The 23083-nt window shown below is 37.8% G+C and overlaps 1 protein-coding gene across 4 annotated transcripts in view; it reads left to right on the forward strand.

The window, feature by feature from the left end:
- The window catches only part of MEGF10 (multiple EGF like domains 10), a 112625-nt gene that overhangs the window by 47692 nt on the left and 41850 nt on the right, over positions 1-23083 (forward strand). For all 4 annotated transcript variants that reach the window (XM_052778335.1, XM_052778339.1, XM_052778337.1 and 1 more), the window contains 6 exons: positions 8668-8914; positions 9533-9653; positions 11539-11675; positions 15136-15348; positions 21375-21549; positions 22409-22529. In XM_052778335.1, the coding sequence (XP_052634295.1) occupies positions 8668-8914; positions 9533-9653; positions 11539-11675; positions 15136-15348; positions 21375-21549; positions 22409-22529 (1014 nt within the window). The remainder of the gene's footprint in view (positions 1-8667; positions 8915-9532; positions 9654-11538; positions 11676-15135; positions 15349-21374; positions 21550-22408; positions 22530-23083) is intronic.

Below are 23083 nucleotides of genomic sequence, written 5' to 3' on the forward strand. Positions count from 1 at the left end.
GTCTTCCCCATAGTCTTTACTACCCCTAATTCTTCTGTAATTATTACTTCTGTAATTCCTCTAACTGACTTGTCCTCAATTTTGCCAGCTGAACTCTTTATTTTCTCCTCTAACAAGGCTGAATATCTTTGGGTTGAGAAGCTAACCCACCAGCAAGTTAGATCAGGTGCACATAAGGAAAACAGGTATTAAGGGAAGTTGCCATCACCTTCATTGCTGGCAGAGTCACTACACTGTCACTATGGTAGGTGGTATCAGAATTCCCACGGCTACATAGCAACTGTGCTTTTCTAGAGTTCAGTACAACGATGTATTTAAAATTATATTATTCTTATGTTTAATAGAATGCTATAAAGCATTTTGGTTTTGATGTTCTAGGGAAATTAACAGATTTTGTGGACATGCTTCAGCATTTTGCTGAATTACAGTTCCAATCCTTAAGAAAAAGCAGAAACAAAAACATATATTCTACAAAACTGAGTTAGTAAATTTACTTATGTTGAGATTTACTGAAGGAATGCATTGTAGTAAATGGTGATGGTTTTACTGATTTGTAAACATCTTTGGGATCAGAGATGCTTTTCACTTCTGCTTTTCACCATTTTGTAAACTCAGTATATTTGTGGTATTTACCTAAGTTGATTCCTTGAATAATATCTGTCTAAATTTTTGTTTCTAGTAACAGTGCAGAAATACTTTTAGTATTGTTTTAATTTCAGTCTGCCTTATATATTGGTGGACTTACATATTGTCAGTGGCTCTCTTAGCAGGTTTTCAAGGATGTGAAGGATAACATTTGTTGCTAATTTAAAAATTAAGACGACCTTCAAGTCATTGCAAAAAAAGGAAAAAAGCTTATTTATGGTCCTACAAGGAGATCTGTGCAAAATCAGGATCATGGACAACAGTCCATTCTATACAGTACAGTCAGATTCTTATAATTTTGTAACTTTTCATATGGTAGTGATTATTTTTAACAGGTTTTATCTCAGTAGCAAGATAAAATGAACACAAAGAGACATCTGTGTGTGTTTTCCTTAGCAATTATCCAACCTTGTGTTCTGATGTCCAAAGCACTTTAAAGAGTCTTCTGAAATTTATGGCATGTGAAAGGCATATAGTTCCAGTATTTTACAGGACCTGAAAAACACATTTTCATTGTTCTTCCACTTCACAGATCAAAAGGCTTTTACAAAGAAAAAAAAAAATCCCTAAATTAAATTAAAGCTTAGCATTTTGAATAAAAATCCTTTCTTATACACAAAACAAAAACTAAGAATGAAAAATATGCCACAGGGTAAAAAGCCTACAGTATAACAAATGAAATCAGATAGAAGCAGAAGACTCAAAGAAAATCCAGATTTAATAGAAAGTGTGTTCTGAAAAAAACCACTACTATGCATTTTTGTGTCTGGGATGTAGGTAAAATGGGTCTTTTACTAAAAGGCATTGATATTTTATCATTATTATGAGTGATTCTCTAAAGGAAAAAGATTTCTTTTCTGATATGTGTGTGCATATATTTTCATAACATCCTGAGGTGACTAGAACAGAGCATAAAAAAAAATGGAAACAATATAATGTTTTTATTAAATAAGACTTTGAAGGTTTTCTAAAGGATGTTTTTATTCTACTTTCCAGAATAACTCACTTTGTTTTCTGGCTTTTTCGACTCATCTCTGAAATTTCTGTTTGCCATATTTCACATTTACTGTCTTGCAATCCAGGTGGACAGACAGGTTTATGTCACTAGGGACTTAATGCATCTTGTAGAATTTTGAGTATTTTGAGTATTTTAAAGTATTTTATTTTGAGTATTTATAGCTTTCAGAGTCAGTGGGAATTTACTTTTATTTGCTTTAAATTCCAGTTGGGAGAATTATTATCTGTTTCCCATCCTGCAGGAATATCCTAAGGGAAACAAATGGTTTAGATCCACAGCTAAACCAAATCATAATAGCAGAGAGTAGTTTCAAGAATACAGTCTGAACTTTCCGATAAGGATGATGTGGATTTAGATTAGTGACAACATTCGTATTTCTGTCATGGTTTTTGCGTGAATCAATGAATGTTGTTCTGAACACAAACACACTCAGAAATGAAGATCATTAAGAGTAGCATCTACGTGGCTATGACTTTTCATGTCCTTATCAGCTAAGAGTAATTGAAGATCCGTAAAGTATTATCCAAGTTTAGTCTTACATAGACCAAAGGTACATGATGCCTTAATGTAATATATGAGCTATTTGACTGTTGTTATGGTATGTGAAATACCTTCTTTCCAGTCAAGAAAGAGATCAATCCAGTTTTCTGACAAAATTTTAATCTGGAGTGTGGTGCTTGCCATGTTTTTGCAAGCCTTCATATTGTAATTAAGGCACTCTCTGGGCAAAACAGTAAACACATTTTCAGGTATGCAAAATACAAGGCTATGTAACACATGAATTAGAATTAAATTTCCCTTCTATTAACACTTGAAAGTTTGATGGGCATCCATTGTTGATGGAGAAAAGGGAGGACTTATTCTGGGTGTGTTTCCTTACTGAGGTCATCAGAAAAAAAGTTGAGGCGAGTGGCTCCTCTAACCTATGAATTTAAATGCTGCCTTCATAAAAACTTATTCTGTTTTGTTGTGAAATTCTTACTGTGATTAATCAGATTCTACTTACTGCCAGTTAGATATCTAAAGTATTAGTTCCACTAATGTATATTTATGTTAAGACAAGCAAGTTTCTTGCTTCTGGAACAGAAGGAAGAGTCATTCTTCCAAATGCTAAACTCTGGACAGCCTTAGGGCAATTTATGATAACAAGATTGTCAGTGGACTACACCTTTGGATAAATCAAAGTTTTCTTAATATTGGCCTATTTTACTTACACTGGCTATGCTTGGCTGTTAGTGGTGGTTATTCTCTAATAATGAAGTCATTTGTGGGTCCTCCTAGAAATGTTACTGTTTTCTTGTTTATATCCTCTGCTCCAAAACACTGGAATAGTTTTTAAATATGGCATTTTACAGTTGGTCTACTTTTAGTTGCAGATGATGGTCATTCCTGCTCCTTGGTGGACCTCATGGCTGTCCCTGCTGGGGATTTGTGGACTGGGCAACTAAAAATACAGAGCAGAAAGTTGCCTCTGCCCCAGAGAACCTGTGGCTGAAGGAAACGAAAAGAGATAACACAAAGCTGGAAACATGTAGGAGATGAGGAAGGAAGCAAACACTGACAAATGACTGGCAGGTAGTGGTTTTGGCACACTTGCCACATCAACTATTTGCAGACTTCACAGGAAGGAGGAATTATAAGGTAGGGACATGGAGGAGGACATCATGGCAGTTTTATGGCTTAGGGTATGGAGAGCTGTGCCAAGTTGTAGAGGCAACTTGAGGAGAAACAAGGAAGAAGATAGTCTGAAAATGCAACAAAGGGGCTAAGGTCACGGGTGATGTAAATGTGGGGGTTGATACTTGGGTACGGGATGACAAATGATAGATGAGGGATAGGCCATAAAGGCCATGAAAATAAGGACAGGACAAGAGAGATCTGAGAGTCAAAGGAGGGATGCAAAGGAAGGCACAAAGATTTAGACTTGTGCTTGATGTGACAACCTAGAAAGGAAGAAAGGTCAGTCAAAGATGATTGTGAAGTTATGGGCAGCTTCAGTTTGTTTTACATGCTGGAGCAAGGAAAATGAACTTTCACTTGCTAAAGGCTGTGGTTCCTTGAACCTATCTGAAGAAATTATGTTGGAGTTTTGAGGAGACAGAGAAATAGAAATTCTGCATATTTGCCACTGTTCGCTTATTTTAAATTTGTACTTCACAATATTGCATTCCAAGTGAGGGAGCGTTCACTCTGTTTCTGCTGTCTGTAGTAGGGAATTTTGTTTTCAGTTGTTTTAAAAGACCATAAAAATACATAAGCCAAATGCTGTAGTAAGAATCTCCTCTGTTTTGGTGACAATGGTACATATTTCCAAAACCACACAGCAGTGTGCGTAGCAGAAAGATGTGTAAGCCAGAATAAAATCTCATTCTGTTGTCGTGGTGCTACATATAAGATAGCTACAAAAAACAATAGCAAGAAAAGTAAATTTTAGTTTTGCTGTGATTCTTCACTTTCAACTCCCCATTAGCAAAGAAGAAAGACAAAAAGAGAAGAAAAGATCTTAAAAAAAGCATTGCAATAAACATTGTCTGGCTTGAATATCATGTTAAAAGGAAAGTGGCATACTTAAAAGATAGTTGCAAGTCAGAGTTTCTAAGGAGGAGTTTCTTCTGAAATGTTCTTTGATTTGATTTGATAGCCTAATTTTATTCTCATTATAGGCCATTCTTTAGAGAAGTACAGAATTGTAGGTGATCAAGGTGGGTTTGTCAGGAATAAACTTGGACTCATTTGCACTTTTCTTTTTGTTGTCTTTTAATGAAACCAATGAAAAAAGCAGAAAAAACCCTTACAAGTTTGTGACCACATTTAGTTAAAAATGTTTTTGTTTATAAGGAGTAATAAAAGAGCTACCAAATTCTTCAGATGTGCTTCAGATTATTCTAAAAATTCATACCTTGCACTATAAAATATCAGGGTTCCCTCCATCCTAATTTGCAAATCACCAGCCGCTCACAGAAACCATGTGCATAAAACCACATCTAGCCCAGCATAATAACAATGTACATTAAAGTTGTTATACTAGGAAATGCAGAATTTTAAATCTTCAAAGATGCTACAAAAGGGCCACAAATGATAGCAATTTGCATCATAGATTTCAATTTATTCTTGAAGGTGATTTTTTTACTGTTGAATCCTTGAGCTTTTCTATGTTTCTAATGTCACTGTTTGGCACTCAGTTTCAGAAGGCATTTCTTTGTGATGGTAGACCTGTATTTTCTTAGAGTTTCATACCATACTTGCTCATTTTAAATGAGGGTTTATACAATGCAGTGCCTTTATTCCCAAAGGCAACCTTTTGCTTTGACTGAGTAACCTTTTGAGAGAAAAGTTCTCTGTCCTGTATTTGTAGCATTGTGTGATGTGCACAGCATATACTGCAGTGACAAAAAAGATATTCCCAGATGAACAGAATGTATAAAAAGAAAAATGACAAGATGCAGCATTAATATCATGGTGTTTATTAAACATTTACTTTGATTTTTTTTTTTTCTGCTACAGCATAAGGTGAAGGCAGAAAGGACCCTGTGAGTCTACTATGAAAGCTGATAAGGAGCAGTACAGCTAGCTGGTTCTTCTGTTTTAAACAGAGTATGTTTACCTGTTTTAAACAGGATATGTCTGAGGGTGAACATAAGATATGTGAAAAGGGGAAGGAGAATGACTTCTGTAAGGAAGGTGCTGTGCATAAAATAGAGCAGCATTAGGCCAGTTCTGTATGATCAATACAGAAAATTAACCCTGGTTTACTAATTGGGTTTTGCATTTCTGCAGGATTCGGGCTGTTTCCAGAAGTTATTGGGGCCGAGATACCTCATCCTTGTGAACGATTCTGAATCAGAATGCGCCATTCTGAACATGGGGCTCTTGTCTCTATACTTTGCTCCCCTTTCACATATACCCTGTGCTGAGACAGATGATTTACAGCTCCAAATCTGTTCAGAAGCCAGTAGCTGACACTTTTGCATGTGTGTGCGTGTAGTATTTGCATATGCGTGTGTGCCTGTGACCTTGGTGCAGTCAGGACAGTCAGAGCAGCTATTCTGATTAAACTCCAGCTGACAGTCTGTAACCTGACGATAGTCATTAACTCAAAGACTATCCCATTCCACCATATTAGCAGCTGTGTGACTTCCAGCCTAGCTTTCTTAGTGTCTGAATACTAGGAAGCAGCAGAAATGGAAGGAACAGAAATAGTCTGATGTAATAGTTGGTAAATTTAGCCTCCAAAGCTTATTAAAAATAAACCAAACTCACCACAGGAAACATTTCTACCCTTTTCCCTCTTCTTTTTTAATAGTAAACTCAGCATTATTTCTGACAAATCACTTTAATTTCCTGTAGGGAACATGATTGATTATCGGTCAGGGGACACAGAGGTAAAATACATGATTTGTCCATCTTGTTCAAAATTATTATTTATTCCCATTAATCTTGCAAATTTCTCCACAATTCTGCCCATAACTCACAGATGGATGCTAGGCTTGTGATAGACGTTATGTAAAGGACTATCGTGTAGTCATACTATGGTGGGGCCACTGCTGTCCTGGTGGAATGCTTCACCATTGTGCTGTAGTGAAAAATGGCATAGTCAATATTTGTTACCCCCCATGGCTGTTGCCAGGAGAATGGTCGTGACACTGGAAATCCTATTAGCAGCCATATGATGCTTTTTATTTTAATGATTTCTTGCAAACATAATGAGATGATCATGCCAGGAAACTAATAAATTATTATGTACTGTGTGGTACCTGCTCTTACAGTAAAATTGTTGAGAAAGGTTCAAGTTCACAGACACAGCACGTTCACCTTGGATGTCAGTATATCTCCAGGAGACAGCAGGTTGCATCCTAGAGAGGCAGACTGGGAATGGGATTGTAGAAGGAGAAGAGGGAGTACAAGGCCTCCGCTGCTTCACAGGTGAAGCGGTTTCTAGCAAGGTCGTCTTGGTGCCTGGGTGTTGGATGCAATGGCAGATGCGTAGTAGTAAATGTTTCTGGTCTGTGTGGCTCTGAGACTCATTACACTGGGTCTTCAAACAGCTACATGAACGTCATTGCACTGCACCCAATATCCCATCTATTGATGAAAGAACACAAGCTCGCACTTATCAACCAAGCGTAAGTGTTCTCTTGTCTATTGCGTCTCTATCTAGAGTGTGTTCAGGCCACGTTTATCCTTGACTGAGCTCTGCACTGGGACATGATCTGGTGATCATTCTGAATTATTCTGTTTATTAGACATGCCAGGACAGGGGTTCTTTTTGTTTGTTTGTTTGTTTAATTTTGGTTTGGTTGGGTTTTTTTATTTATTTATTCCATAAGGAATGGCTGAAATTGAAATTGTCTATTTTGTCTGGGAGCAGGAGGAAGACTGTTATCTGAAGCCAGAATAATGTGTTAAGCAAAAAACATATGTAGGGGTGTCTGCTCAATCATGACAGAACATGCGACTGTCTCAGATGTCTCATCACCCATACATATATTTTTTTATATATATATATATATCCCAAAATAGCTAGTTTCCTGACAACAATTTGAGAACTGGTTAAGTATGAAGATTACACTTTCTGTTCCATGCAGACGTGTTGAAAATAAACATATAGCAGTTCTGAATGAATGTGAGTTAGCATGGGGAAAGGAAACCTGGGAGATGCTGTGTGCTGGAGACAGTAGTATAGTCCAGAACAAAACCCACACATCTTCAAAGAGAGAGGCCAATAATAAGATGGACAGTTGTTCTGTCAGTTTGGCAGTATTGCTGGGTGTTTATAATACATACAATACTTTCTGTTGCTTTGCATTTTACTGTGCGTAGGTGCTCACAATATCTCCATTATGGATGCATGTTCTAGTGACCTCTCCTGGAAAAAAAAATAATCTTAAGGAGTAGATTCTTTACAAGACCCTAATCCCTTTTTATTTGTGTAGCCTGAGTGAACAGCTCCTATAGCTGAATAATTCATACCCTGAGGATGGTTCTTGAATTACTTTGCATTAGTCTAGGAAAGTGTGCCTGTTCTCTGCCTGGCTTTTTTGCCCCAGGAGAAGACTGGGAGAACAATGGTTGTCAGTCTCCAAGAGGAGAGCCCAGGCTTCCAGTTGCTGCAACTGAGGCTTTCCCGTTGTACTGCTGTTATCAACAGAACATAAAAATAAAATCAGATCATTTGACCATATGATTAGTACATTCCTGTTGAACTCTAGGTGACCTTAACCTTCTGGGTCTTTACAGAACTCCTGTGTTTCTCTCTTAAGAAAAATTTCTTCCTTAACATCAAGGTTTTTCTTTTGATGCTGAAATAACCTCTGAGTGGTTTGCTTATAGGGTTTTAATGGGCTGTATTGGAGCAGACAAGAAAAGATGCATTTGAATGATTGTGAAGACACATTGGATAACCAAATTTGTAACATCCAGATGAAGTTTAGCCATGTAATCGTTAATTTCTATTGCTTGGTGAAACACTTCTTGTATTTTCTTTTGCCCTATCAGTATATTGCAAGATTGAAAAGGAAGTATTTGCAATTATGTAAACAAGTAGGAACTTGTGGATTTGAAAAAAATCATAATCTTATGTTGAGTAAGCTTTGCAACTTCCTTGTGGGATTCAGACAGTTGTTTATGGGTTTAGACCACATTTTTTTACTTTTTAAGTTAGCAAGTTTTCTTTAGGGAAATGGAAGCTTACTGCAACCATAACTGTTATTTGACGGTGGAGAGTCATAATGAAGAGTTTTGACAATGAAGAGACTAGAACTTGCATCTACTTCATAGCTTCATGTTTTAAAGTGTTTGCTTTTATGCTTAAGAAATTAATTTGTGTACATAAATTAAGTTCTGTCTGACTGCCAAGATCCTTGAGGACCAAGAAGAACTGAGGATGTACTACATAACTATTTCCAATTTATAACTTTTTTTTTTACAGTTGACTCATAGTATCTTCAGTGCTGTAACATGAGCTATTATAAAACTGCTGTAAATTTTTCCTTCTACCCCTTCAGCATGTGACAGTGACCACTGGGGACCTCACTGCAGCAGCCGCTGCCAGTGCAAAAACGGAGCCTTGTGCAACCCCATTACAGGAGCCTGCCACTGTGTGTCGGGTTTCAAAGGTTGGCGCTGCGAGGAACGCTGCAATCAAGGGACGTATGGAAATGATTGCCACCAAAAATGCCAGTGTCAAAATGGAGCCACCTGCGACCACGTGACGGGAGAGTGCAGGTGTCCTCCTGGATACACTGGTGCCTTGTAAGCAGTGGCTGTATTATTTATGGGGGAGAGGTACAAGTTTTAAATAGTGCTAACAAGAGAAATTAAGTTTAGATTAACTTTTAACTCTGTGGTGTTGGTCTGGCTGCTGTGTAACGCAGAGAAGCAGGGCTGGCTAAGAAGCAGCTGGGCAAACCACGTTGCAGTGCACGTTCAGATGTTTGGCTGAGAAAAAGCCCTCTTGGTCTCGACTGCTAAGTAAAAGCCCCAAAAAGTAGCATCAGGAGCTTCTTCCTGGCCACCATGAAAATGGTTTGGCTACAAGTTTGGAAAACCACGTTGAAACATGGAGTTATTTGGCTTTGTCATTCCAGAATAGATTTTGAGCTTTGTCAGTAACCACGAATAAGCACCAACCAGTGTAGAAAGAAATATCTTTAAGAAGAAGTAAATCCTAGATTGCCCAGTCCGTTTCATTAGATTTGTTGCATGGATGCTTTGCAATATTCAGTGTGCGTCTCTTTATGTTGGACTGCTTTCTGTTTCATACTTTTGGCTGGAAAAGTTAACGATAGCATTAAAAATAAAGAGGTGGCTGGAGACAGGAGTGTGTGCCAAAGTAACGGTTGTCTCTGTTGTTTACCACCACCTCCCCAGCTGTGAGGACCTCTGTCCTCCCGGGAAGCATGGGCCGCAGTGCGAAGAGAGATGCCCGTGCCAGAATGGAGGCGTCTGTCACCACGTCACCGGGGAGTGTGCCTGCCCGCCAGGATGGATGGTAAAAACACTTTCTGAAATCAACACAACCCCATAAAACTTCCATATTTGTAGATTTCGGGCAGCGTCAGAAAAGGTTAGCAAATGAGGATAGCAAATGCAGTCTTTGTGTAGCCAAGAGTAATGAGAAATGTATTTTAGCATAAGGGATGGAATAAAATACTTACAAAACCATCTGTTACTGAAAATCCTTGAGTTCTGCACTGCCTTTTTAACCATATCGGATTCTGGGAAGCAAAATACATGAATTGTACTATGACAAGGCAACATCCTTTGGATCTTGTCTGGAAGTCATTCATTTCTAGATATATTTTGATATTATAGGGAAGTGACACCATTATATATTTTAGCAGTGGATTTTGTGCCTGGTTTTGTATGTACAGTATGCATGGCAAAACCCCCAAACTGTTAGTTACTGTGTTAAATGTTGGTGATGGAAATGGGACATCAGAACTTTGACATTATCTTTAGACTTTCTACCCTTTTGTCAGTGGGTAGGGAAAGAAGAATTGATTTTGGAGCTGCAAGTACCCTCCCCTACTACCAGGCTGCCAACTCTGAGTTGGCAAATAATGGAGTTGGAAGGTGATCAAAAGGTTGGAAGGTGACCAAAGCCTAAATAATTTCTTTAAATACATTTGTAGATAATATTTATCAATAGTATTTATTAATGTTTTCTATTTAAATGTCCATTTTGGGTGAAAATCCACATTTACTGAAATTTTAATTATCTCATGATAACTGAGATATTATATTGAGGTAACCTGTGGCAGAGATCAGTTTTTCACCAACTAGAGAACATAGCTATAAATGATCATCTCTCTCTGTGTGTTTGAATAGCACCACTCACTTGACTACCTAATGTGGATTATGGCCATTTTTACTTTTTATTCCACCTCATGTTAGCAGAACAAAATTATTGGTCATAGAATACAAATGTTTGCATAAATTCTTGACTCCCTTTATCTGCTTAAATACAGCTAATGAAAAATGAGATAACATATGAAGCAGTGATGGAAATTTTATACTAGTGTGTGTCTTAACTAATAAATTACTGTTTAGCCTTTTGACTAATTTTCCATTCCAAGTAGTTATTTAAGCATAACTCTTTGTTAGTTTTAGTTTTTTCAATTCTGTGAAACACAATTTTGTCAGCTTAACCTTCTTTGCTTTTCATATAAGGAAGGTTTAAAGTAGCCAGGTATAAATTCTGCAGTATCTTACGTTAGCTGAAATACTTGCATGTCTTTTGTCTGATGAAATGCCTGTAAATATGTTTCTCTTGAAATGGCTTCTTAAAATTCTTAAGAACTGATGCTCCCCTCACTACACAGGTGTAATTAATTCCAAGGTTGTAAATAGCAGTGCAGAAATTCCAAACCTGTTGAAGGGAAGCAGACATCCTACCTAGGCTTTTAAGTTATGCTGCTTTCAATGAAATTACAAACTGCTTTTCCTTTCATCAGAAAAAGAACCCCCAACCTATCATAAAGGAGTATAATTGGGGCATTACAGCAATTGCTGATTTCTACACCACTACTCACTGGAGGGCATTTCCAGGTGTCTTGATATATAGTACTCCTGATAAATAAATTGGGAAGAGCTTGACATCAATTAGTCTTAAAGGCCTAAGTGTTTTCACTGTTGCTTAGAGATAGTGTTTTTCATTAGTTTGCCTTCCAAAATGGGTATCCTAGAAGATTAGTCCTCCAGTGCTGAAACATAGTCCACATTTAAAGCTGGAGAAGAGTCTGGCATTTCCGGGATCAGCACTAGACGAGTGACACAAGATCTCCTTGATCTTCCTTCATTACAAAACTTTATTCCTTGTCCATTTAAGCTGTAATCCCAAATCTAATACTAAGATTTTTTTTCTGCACATGCAGGGTATGGTCTGTGGTCAGCCTTGTCCTGAGGGTCGTTATGGGAAAAACTGTTCCCAGGAGTGCCAGTGCCACAATGGAGGGACCTGTGACTCAGTGACAGGTCAATGCCATTGCAGCCCAGGTTACACCGGGGAACGGTAAGGAAAACTTCCTTTTGCCAGACTGCTGAACCTGCAAGGGGTCTGCTACGACAAAGAAAGTTAAGAAGCTGGTAGAAAGCAGAATGAAAATACATGTGATATGATTAAGAGAGTCTTATGAAATGTCTGCCATGTCACTTAGCTGATGCTGCGTCACAAGTTAAAAGTGCCGATGTGATTACCCTTTTGTGAGGAAGTGCTAGGTTTCAGGATTTTCCTGCTGTGGCCCATGCTCTGGCAGTGTCTTCTGGGTCTTCACTTGAGTGGCTTGCAGAATGACGCAGTTTGTGTTATGGTGAATGGGTGAGGAGGGAAACTCTTGGTTTTGTGCAGATGTTTGGCAGCCATAGTAGCAAGAGAGTCTCATTAGGTTCCTCTTCAAAGCAAGCAAGCTGGAGAGTTGTCTCCTAAAGTATTTCATTCAAATGAAGAAGTGAAGCTTTTTTATTTTCCGACTTGATTGTTAAAAATCATCTTTGGTAGACTGGAAAAATAATATAGCAAGACATCATTTTTGAAGGCAGTGGAAAGTGATGAAAGAAGCATTCTGCATGTATTTTAAACAGCATACAACTCATTTGCTGAGGTCAGCAGCAGCTTAATCACTGGGGTCAGTCCAGGGAATCTCTGCCAACAACAGTAAGTATTATAACCATATGCACTTCCCCTGCGAGTGTTCACAGGACATGGGGAGAGCTGTGGCAGACATAAGGGGAAAAAAACTCATAAAGACAAGAAAAAATTAGTCCAGAGCCATTTGGATGCCAAAATTAAATTTGCGTCGGTGAAGAAACAGTGCAGAAAGTGGTAGATGCATTTAAAGAGACACAGACAAGTCAGCAGGGAAATCAAAGGAATATCCATATGAGAGTCTACACACTGCACTACACTGGTGTTTTTAAAAGCAATTAAATTTTTTGTCTTGGAATTCAAATCTGACTTTAATCTGAAATGCCTTACAGTCTGCAGCGTTTTGATCACTTTTTGCAAGTCTGAGCTCCCTCTTTTCCTGCAGCATGAGCTGTATTTGCAATTCTTTTGTTTCTCAAGAAACTGCAAGGGCAGGAAGGGGTCGGAAGCAATGTTGTAGACCTGGTTCTTATTTCATGTCAGTGGATTGGCAAGGGAGGAAAGTGTGACAAGAAATGTGTGGGCATTGGCTGAGCTAGCATGTACATACCAGCAGCAAAAAGGACGTTTTTTAAAGTGCTAAGCTATTCTCCACTTCTTGTTGTGTATAGCTTCAACAGTATTTGTCTTAGATTTTGGTGTGGTGGTGACTCCTGGAACTTGGTCATACAGCAAGAAAAAGAGGACTCCGAGAGCATGTAACAGTTTCTAGGTGATGTGAGTTAACAGAAGAGAATGTAGTTTAAACTACTTTTATAATTCTTCTGCCTAATACTTTTTGATTGATACCTGTCCTCACCACAAAGTGGAAAAGGGTATTTCAGAAGCTGATGAAGATGCAATTAAAAAAAAAAATAATTGCAAGGTTAAATTTCCTCTAATTTGGCTGGAATTCCTGATTGTCATTTGGAGAAAATTCATTCTCAGCTTTATTTGTTTAACTTTATTAGGAAACATTTAAACAGGGTTATTAGCTGTATTACTATGCTACACCTTTGAAGGAAAGGGGATTTTATTGCTGGCTTCAGTCAGGGCAGAGTTACGAATACCTTGAAACTTCTGGATAACACTATCAGATTGAGGCAAATACTGCAGAAGCATGAAATGAACATGTGTATCCATTTTACCTCAGTCAGAGGGCTCTGCTAAATTCTGTTACATTTTGCAGTGCCTCGTATCACATGTCTTTGAAATTTTCCCATAATAAACCACCAATCATACAGTAAAAATACAAAAAAAGCAAATTGTATATGAAAAATGGAAAGAGACCACCAAGGAAATTCTTGTATAGGACTGGGAAAATGAGAAAGTTGTAAGCTGATAAAACCATTAATAATGTGCCGTCTTATCAAGTAATACTTTTGTACAATCTGTAATTTGCTAAAACTTGGAGGTACCCAAATTGCAGAAGATGTTATGTACCCGATACCACCTGTTGAGTTCACAGCACAACTCAAGACTCAAATGTCAGCATATTCTGGCCTTAAAGCTTTGGGATTTAGCTGTTTTGTCTTTTTGTCTATGTCAGCATAATTCAGAGTTTATAGGATTCTCGTATTGAAAAATAGGGGGATTTTCCCTGACACATAAGCTATGAAATGTTGTCATCCTTGGCTCTGAGGCATGAACCGGTTGAGCTCAGAGGTCTGCTCTCACACATGTAATCAAATGTTTTAAGTGCACTTAGTGCTGGAGCCTTTAGTAATGCTGTAGTAGTACTGGCATTCCAAATTTTAACAGTTCAGTTATAAAACACAGAGAAGTTAAAGCTGAAAACATCAAACTCATATTGTATCTCTTAAATACATTGCCAAATGAAATTGCTATCCAGAAACTCATTAGTAGATGAGTTGCAAGTTTTAGAAGCAGGATACTGAAAATTGTCTTTTAGTAGTCAGACTGGACAGCTAAACATACAGTCTGATCTTTAGGTTAAATAATGTCTTTCATATGTAAAACATAAAGGAAATAAGACTGTTAGCTAAAGTAGCTATCTTCTAAAAGCTTTGTGAATGAAAGAGGAAAAGTTTGGTGAAGAAGTCTCTTTAATAGGATATATTTTCCTTAAGGAGCAACAAAAATCATAGCTACTCTCCCATATGGGTTAAACTCAAGTCTTTACTAATTTTCAGTTTCATCTGTTAGAAAAATCAGATGAAAAGAAGGGGTTTGGGCTCCTGAAGATTTTCCCATGTCATCCTATGAATTTTTGAAGGGCAAAATCAACAAAAAAAATTAGGTTTAGAATGAAATTCTGGAAAGAAGGGTGTTCTGGAAACATCATGTGTTTGGAAACACAATTAGAAAATATTCTTATTAGAGACTGCTGAGTGTGATTGATTGCCAGGGAACTTCCTGGCCTGCGTGTCTACAGGGGTGCGGTTGTCTGCTGGCTATTCACACTATTGTTAAGTGGAGAATCTAGATCACTTTAAAAAATTAGAGATGGATGGCTTTTGAAAGAAAATATTTGAAAATTTATTCCTTCATACTTCAGGTCTGATTTAAGAGGGTTTGGTTTTGCTCTGGTCCTGAATGCGAAGGGCAGTGGTCTGTTTGTGCACATTGTCTGCTTTGTTGGAGAGAAGGAAGACCTTTTTCTAAGGAATTTGCAGAGCCAATGTTTTTAAGCCTGTCTAGCTGAGCAGCAAAAGAAACCAGAGAGACAGGCACTTCTGAATATGAAGTTATATAAATTCCTGCTCTACTTAAGAGGTGTTTTAGACCAGTATAAGAGATTCCTCATAAACCATATTTCCCTTAAATCTCCAAAAGCTGTAGTTTATGGGAAATAAAACTATTTTTTGTTTGTTCATTGTTCTTACAGATGCCAAGATGAGTGTCCAGTGGGGACTTATGGAGTGCAGTGTGCTGAGACCTGCAAGTGTATGAATGGTGGGAAATGTTACCATATTAGTGGTGCCTGTCTCTGTGAACCAGGATACACCGGAGCGCACTGTGAAACAAGGCTTTGTCCTGAGGGAATTTATGGTCTCAAGTGCGATAAAAAGTGTCCCTGCCACATGCCAAATACCTGGAGGTAGGCTTTACACCCTTTAGCCTGTTTTCTTTTTCTATATAGAATATAGAAATCTGAATATAATCTGAAAATAAGTATTTCCTGATTTTTCTAGTACTTTCATGCAGACTGAAGCAGCTGAAGACTTGTAAGAGTATTTGGTATTTAACCATATCAAGAAAGAAAATATCAACCCAAAAGAGCTTCTGCATTTTAGTGCTTGCAACTGTATTTGATCTTAATATTCACTGCTGTATTTGGTCTCTGACCCATGAAATAACTTTTAAGACAAAGTGTGACCTTTGTCTATATTTACTGCATGAATAAATCATTATATTTTTCACCATACAAAGTCAGTATACATCACACATCCTTTGCATATTCTGGTGTACTGTAGATGAGAAATAACTGAATTGAAATCAGTTGAAATGGATGTATAGTCTTACAAGTCGGGCATGAGAGGAGAACCCAATTCTCTCTCTCTGTGTATACATATATAAGAATTGGTGTAGGTGACTATTTTAATACAAAATTTCCGAAGCCTTACCAGTTGTAAATCTAGGTTTCAAAAATACATATTTTTTGTCATTTAAATTATTTTTCTAGAAAATTTTCTAGAATTTTTTTTTTCCTAGAAAAATTCTATTTCTCTAGAAAGCAGGTAAAATCTGATCCCTGGAAATCAAATGAAAATATTTTTCCAATTGGCTTACCTTTTACCATCTGTCCTTATTCAGGCAGTAGTGAGTCCTATTTTTTGAGTTTTCTGTGTCTTTGTGGATTTCACAACGTTCCAGCATATTGTTATGAAAATTTGAAAACTAGCTATTTGGAGACAAACTTTCAGCCATGAGAGAGGAATGTCAGATGTCAGTCGAGGCAAGCCAACATATCTATAGAATAATTCTGGACAGCTTTCTCTTGTTACAAAACACAGTTCTTCTGCTTAAATACTTTGGTCATTGTGCATTCACTTACACATTCACTTACACTTAATTGCATTACTGATCACAGTACCTTAGATAAGGTTTTTGAGCATGATCTAACTTTTTGCTATCGAAAATAGCTGTGAAAGAAATTTGCAGAAACTATTGACTGTTGCATAGAATGCTGCAGTATGTTGTATATAAGATGCACTTTTCCTCATAGATAAAACAAAAGCCTTTAGTCAGAATTTAGCAGTGATGTTAAAAGCACTCAAGCATATACATGGAAATACCTATTCTGTTAGGCCTCTGTGAAAAATTACTTTGTGGATTGTCTGAGTTGTTCAACATGCCTTTCATTGACAAACCATGTGACAGCAAACTGAATTCTTTTCCCTTTCCATTCATATGCTTTTACAGTTATGTGCTTGCACTTCTGTTTTTCCCATTTACTTGAAATGTCTTTTGAAAAAATACAGCGGTTTTGACATAAAATCAAGCAATTCATTCTTTGGGCAGTGCATTCAAGAATAAATGGCACTATAATGCTGACCCATCTAGCTCTCAAATTATGCTAGTAGACCAAATACTATTGTATTATGAATTACAGTTAGCTGCTTTCCTGAAAATTTGTCTGAAGACTGTTGTAGCAGCCTTATTTGACAGGAATGCATTACACTGTATAGTATTTCTGATATTACAGGGATTACTTCTGATTCATGTTCAACACAGCTGTTCCTTCATTTATATCACTGGAAGACAACTTGTGGTCAAATCAGATCACAAATGTTCACATGTAAACACCAGCATATAGCTGGCCTTTTTTGGAACATTTTCCCTTCTGTATGACAAATCAAAAGGCACTGAACAGTCCTGTAGGTGCAGGAGCATATTTGCAAGGGCATAATGATCTGTGAGGAAAACAAAGATTTTCTTGACTTCACAAGTGTATTTTTCATATATAGGTTCCTTCCCCCTTGGTCAGGAAGTGATTAAGACCACCACATAACAGAAATCAAAGGGCATCTGAGTAACGGTATAGAAGACAAAGCTTCCTGCAGAGACTTAACGCTTTTGAGAATCCTTTGAGAAGCCAGTTGTGTCTGGCTGTCTTCATCTCTCAGTAAATATCAATCAGCCAGGAGACAACTTTTTAAGCATATCAGGGCATACCCTCATCCCTTACTTGCCTACCACAAGTACTATTTGGGCTCACAGTAGCCAGAGGATCTTCTTCATAGCACTAACACATTTAGCAGCAATGTAACAACCAATAATCCCAGGGCATGAGAAAGGGGGTACAATTCCTTCTTGAAATACACTTTGTGTGTCTGTAGGACTAGGATTCTGTTAGGACTTCTAGGGGCCTTGACATCCTAAAAGCTTTTTTCATCTGTGTGTGACCAGTACTTTAGATATCCTCAAAGAGGAGCTGTTGGTAGGCTTAGAGCCCTAGGTTATTACTTACATTCTTATTATTCATAGATACGGAAATGAACTAGAGGTTAGTTAAAAAAATACTTAGCACCAAAAAATACTGCTGTAAAATATGTGTACATAAGTTGCAGTATTCAAGTATGTGTCTAGCAATTTTCTTCAAATAAAGATACAAAACCATTATGATACACCGTAGTTCAAAAACATATACATATTTCCGTTACTGTTTGATGATTGAGGAAATTGCATCAAAACAGCTTTGGCAATAATTTGTAATTTGCATTTTGGGTAGGCTAAGCTACAGGGATTTTGCTGCTGCTGTTGGTTGATGGCAGCTCCTGGGGATGAAAGGCAAGCCCGTCTTTGTTCTTGGTTGTATCAGCAGCCTTTATTAGATGTTTCGTAAAGGGTTAGTCATAGATATACTTAAGAGATTTTATTCTTTCTGAAGGGTCCAGAGGACAGCAGCAGGTAACAGCCCTCTTGTGCCATGGTTATTCTCTGTTGCATTTTTTGATATATATATGAAAGGATTTGAGCAAGAGTGCAAATCAGAAACAGACCTCTGTTCTCTGTGACTAGGTAACACTATTGATTTTTCCGTTTTTACTTAACAGTCAAGAAAAAAACTAGAGTGAGTGCTAGGTGGCTGAGACTAAGACCACATAAAATATGCTTCCTCAGTTGGGTACAACAGCAGCGCTGTAAGCTGGTATGAGCAGACCCATGTGTCCCTGCCACTTCCATCCACAGTTTGTGGGGCTTACAGAAACTTGTCATTCTGAAGATCCGGTTTGCAGGAATAAGTGAAAAAGATCTCAGTCTGCCTTCATCAATGTTGTCACTTTGTTTTGTACAGGAATGCTCTTCTAGCCTAAACCACTTTTAGACTGGGTTTTGTCATGCCTTTACCCAGGTGACACCTGATGATCATTCAGAAAATGTAAAAAAGGCAGACTGTAGCTGTATATTTACCTAGAAGGTTTACAAGGGATATTTGTTACACCTGTTTTACAGCATATGCACTGGTTTCAGGTTGATCTCCAAGCTAAATTTGAGATGTCCCTGTTTTTTTTTTCTTGTAAGCTCTTTCTGGTGATCTTCCACCACTTCTTCACACCTGTAGGTAAGATCAATTGAGGTCATTCTGTATGACCAACTAATTTGGTATAGTTCAGGCTGGAATTAGGTTTTATTCATGACATGAGCTCTAATGGGGTTTCTTTTGTCTCAGCCTTTTTCTGAGATACATATATAGGGTCAAGTGGAATTTTATAGTGTCATACGTGCTTAGTTCATATAGCCTGGGTGTGTTTTTAAAGTCAAGATTAGGGCATCTTGCAATTTTGCATTTTTCTAATGGACTTGTACATACATGTACAAGAGCTTTTCATGGAAATTTTATATTGCATAGGGTGCTACAGAATTTAGTTGGGTATTGTAATAGTGAAACACCTATATAAATCATATGAAAATCATTAAGTTCATCTAAGTCCTTCAAATATATAGTATCAACTACCCAGAAGTATTTTTTTTGTCTCTGTACAGAGTAGGGTTGTATTTCCAGAAAGTGTGAACAAAAGACCAGGAATAAAAGCAGATGTACTGGCAGTTATCTTTCAATATCTCTTTATTTCCCTATCTTAATATATAAATCTTATTGCCAATTAACCTAACTGCATGAGAACCCATCAAAAAGCTTCAGAAGTGCTCCAGCTTCCTACATCTAATTACAAATTATGGAATACTAATTTTGGTGTCAATCAATATATGTGCAAGTATGCCTTAGTAACACTCACTGGGGGGCACAGCATATCAATGCCTCTGCTTCATACCCATGCTTGCTCATGTGTGTGGTCTCCCCCTCTCCTGAAAGGAAAAAAACCCAAAACCAAACAATGCTGGGATTTATGTCTTAAAATGACAGAACTACTAATTTTATGTTGTAAATATATTCTAATTCATATCCTAATGACTATTCAGTTGTGGATTGAAAAATCTTTTCATATCCGCTGCCCTGTATTCTCCCACTGATAAGAAACATGGGAATTGGATCCAAAATGCCACTGGGTGCCTACAGGAAGTAAATAGGGGACAAATCTGATTATCTTGCTGCATTATGTATTTTCATGATTTTGCATGTATTTTATATAAGAATAGTTCCATTTCAACTTAGTTCTTGGCAGGTATACTTAAAACTGAACAAAAATCCAGGACTGTTGACAATGAGCACCATGAGTTTTGAAGGATTTCTGCATATAGCATTTAGTTGAAAAGACCTTATGTCTCACTTTGTGTAAACCAGCTCAACTGTCCAAGAGATTTTATCTTCAAGAGCCCCAAATCCTTATGATGTCATAGTTTATGCAATAATATATAGAGAGCAGAATGCATGATGACATTCAAACCTTTATAATTCATACTTTCCTTGATCAGCAATATGCTGTCAGTTGGTTGTATCTGGCAATAAGAAACTCTTAGTTTGACAAGAGTAGTCCTCCAGTCCCAGAGCAGTTGCAACTAATATTGCATTCCCTTGTTATGTTGCAACTTTTTCAAAGAAAATTGTTGTTACTTAAATTAAAGCACCTAAAAGTGCAGTAGGTATTTTTTCAAACTTTCAAATGGTCAGAAGAATACTCAGTTCCAAACACACCCCCACACAAGGAGTCAGCAATTCTTGCAAAATCAGGCTCCTGTCATGGGTCATTTAATGTGTCTGGACAAAGGCACATTTTTTTTCCAGCACACTTAAAGGAACTTCACTTCAATCAGTGGCAGACAAATATGTTTAAACAGTCTTCCCATTGTAAATGTATTGGATTTGGATATTAGGGCTTTCCTTTGGTGAGAATTAAGCAAGTGCTTTGTCTGCCAGAGTGCCACAGAGTACCCCATTGTGTCCACTTTTCCAGCACATATATTTCTGCACAGCTGATGATGTCCATTTGTTATGAGGCAACAGCTGTCTGACTGGTCCTTCAATGAAACTGCTGTTCCAGGTAGGGACAGCTGGTCTGCCACCAGGTATGGCCAACATAGGGGAGATACTTTCCAAAAGGTCACTGCTCTCATGGTGTATCTGACTTCTGCCCAATGCAAATGATTTTGTATCATTCCTGGAAAGATGCCAGTTGTCCTCTTTTCAACCAACTATTTAAAGAAAAGAGCATGCTTGCTACTCATTGGGCGCTGTGTTATTATTTTGTGTTGGATGCCATGCTATTTTACTGAAGCATCATATTTCTCAGACAACGTGCTGCTGAGTTTGGGCAGTGTTATGAAAATGATCTTATTATACTTGGAGTGGAAACCTAACAATACATTTTGGGGAATTTTATGGTTTCATCACCTTAATATTTGTAACCATGGATATCAATTTTATGGTAAAAACTATGTTTCAGACAGGTTACTTTTCAACTAGCTATAGAAAAATGATACCTCTTCTTTTCTTTCCATGTCCTCCCAAAATGTCTATATGTTGTATGGTTACATTTCTTAATTGGCATGCATGTATACATACATATACAGAACCCTTTGCTTTGTGGTTTGGGGAGTAAAAGCATTTCTATGCATAGCATGCAAGATCCTTTATGCAACCTATCTATAACAGCATTTTGTTCAAAAATATATCGATGTCATGTTTAGTCCTGAATTATTTATCCTCTCATCCCCTCCTGGCAGCTGTCACCCTATGTCTGGGGAATGCTCCTGCAAGCCCGGCTGGTCTGGGCTCTACTGCAATGAGACGTGTTCCCCAGGATTCTACGGCGAGTCATGTCAGCAGATCTGCAGCTGCCAAAATGGTGCTGACTGTGATAGTGTGACTGGAAAATGCACCTGTGCCCCTGGATTTAAGGTAAATAAGTCTCACAGTCCATTTTCGACTCCACTGCCTTTAGTTAAGTGCCAAATTCTTCAAGATGCCAGAGTGTCCTTTCTCCATCACAGTATAAGAGAGGTAAGGATATTTAGGTACCACTGGGTGTGTTACAAGATAAGACCCTGAAAAGGAAAAATTTGTAATTGGTTCTCAGTACTGAAATGAAGCCAGTTTAAGAAAGAAAAGTTAGTTGCTTTATAAGACATAGATAAGAATGAGGGTGTGCTGTTGAGGTGTAAATAAAAGGAGGAACGATAGGTTTCAGTCATTATCTTGATGCACCAACTCCTCATGCTCCATCCAGAGAAACTCTAGACAAAGACATTTGTTTTTACAGTTCAGGACAGATTATTCTGCAACTTTTACACACGTTTGCTGTTACCCGTGCATTGGATGCTAACCTAACACAGAAAACATTTAACAGTATGACTGTTGTTCTAGGAATAATAACTGTGAAAACGTAATCCAAATTAATTTTTAAAAATATTTTATGTATCCACATTATTTTCTATTAAACTGCTGTCTTACTGTGTTTTGGTTTCATAAAGGGCTTCTTTATTACTGAAAATACTGTCCATTGATCTAACCAAGTGCTGTTAGCTGTGTGACCTGAGCTCTCACAGCAACTCATGGGAAACTAATGCTTACTGTGGACTTAAAAACCATGAAGGACTCCCTCTCCCTTAAATTCGGGATAACTTAGTGACAGTGTAGGAGAGCCATGGGCTGTATGTTTTCTGGCTTTTGTAGCACCTGAATCAGTCCAGGTCATTTATTAGTAGTATTGTCTGAACCTCCTCAAATATTTTTTAGACTCTATTTTTGTGTAATTCAGGGTGCTGCTTGTGGTACTCCTTGTCTTTTGGGGACATACGGAGTAAACTGTTCGTCTGTGTGCAACTGCAAAAATGAAGCCATCTGTTCACCAGTAGATGGTTCTTGTGCCTGCAAAGCAGGTAAGTGTCTCTATAGATTAATTTTCTTTTTCTGTAATCATAAAATGAAATTGAGTTTTTGAAGTAGAGGAGAAGAAAGAAACTTAATAAAAAGCAGACCACATTGAAGGCCATATCACTAGATACTTTATACTTCTGCTGCTCTGGAAGGTGAAAACTAGCAAAACATCTGCTTGGAGAAGAGTGCGTGTACCTCGTGTTCATGTTTCCTTCATGCAGTTCTCAGTGGGCTGGGTACTGTGGCTGGGTGAATTACGAGTGTTTACTCTGAGATGGACCACCACTTGTGTCTGGTGGCAGTGCTATGGTCTACCAGAAGGACTACTGTATACCATTTATCTGATGTCAGCCTTCCTAGTCAAAATACATAGCCTTGTTTCCCCTCAGCCTGGGTGAGCACACCTCTGGCTGCCACCCTCGCCCCTCTCAGCATCACAGAGGCACAGGCTTCTTCCTGCCAGTTTAGCACTGACGTTGATACCTACTGGCAATTTTTTCTATTCGAATACTCTTTTCCTCAGCAATTCTCTGACAAAACCTTGCCTAAACCCCTT

The sequence above is a fragment of the Harpia harpyja genome, chromosome Z, assembly GCF_026419915.1.
Source record: "Harpia harpyja isolate bHarHar1 chromosome Z, bHarHar1 primary haplotype, whole genome shotgun sequence".
Lineage (NCBI taxonomy): Eukaryota > Metazoa > Chordata > Aves > Accipitriformes > Accipitridae > Harpia > Harpia harpyja.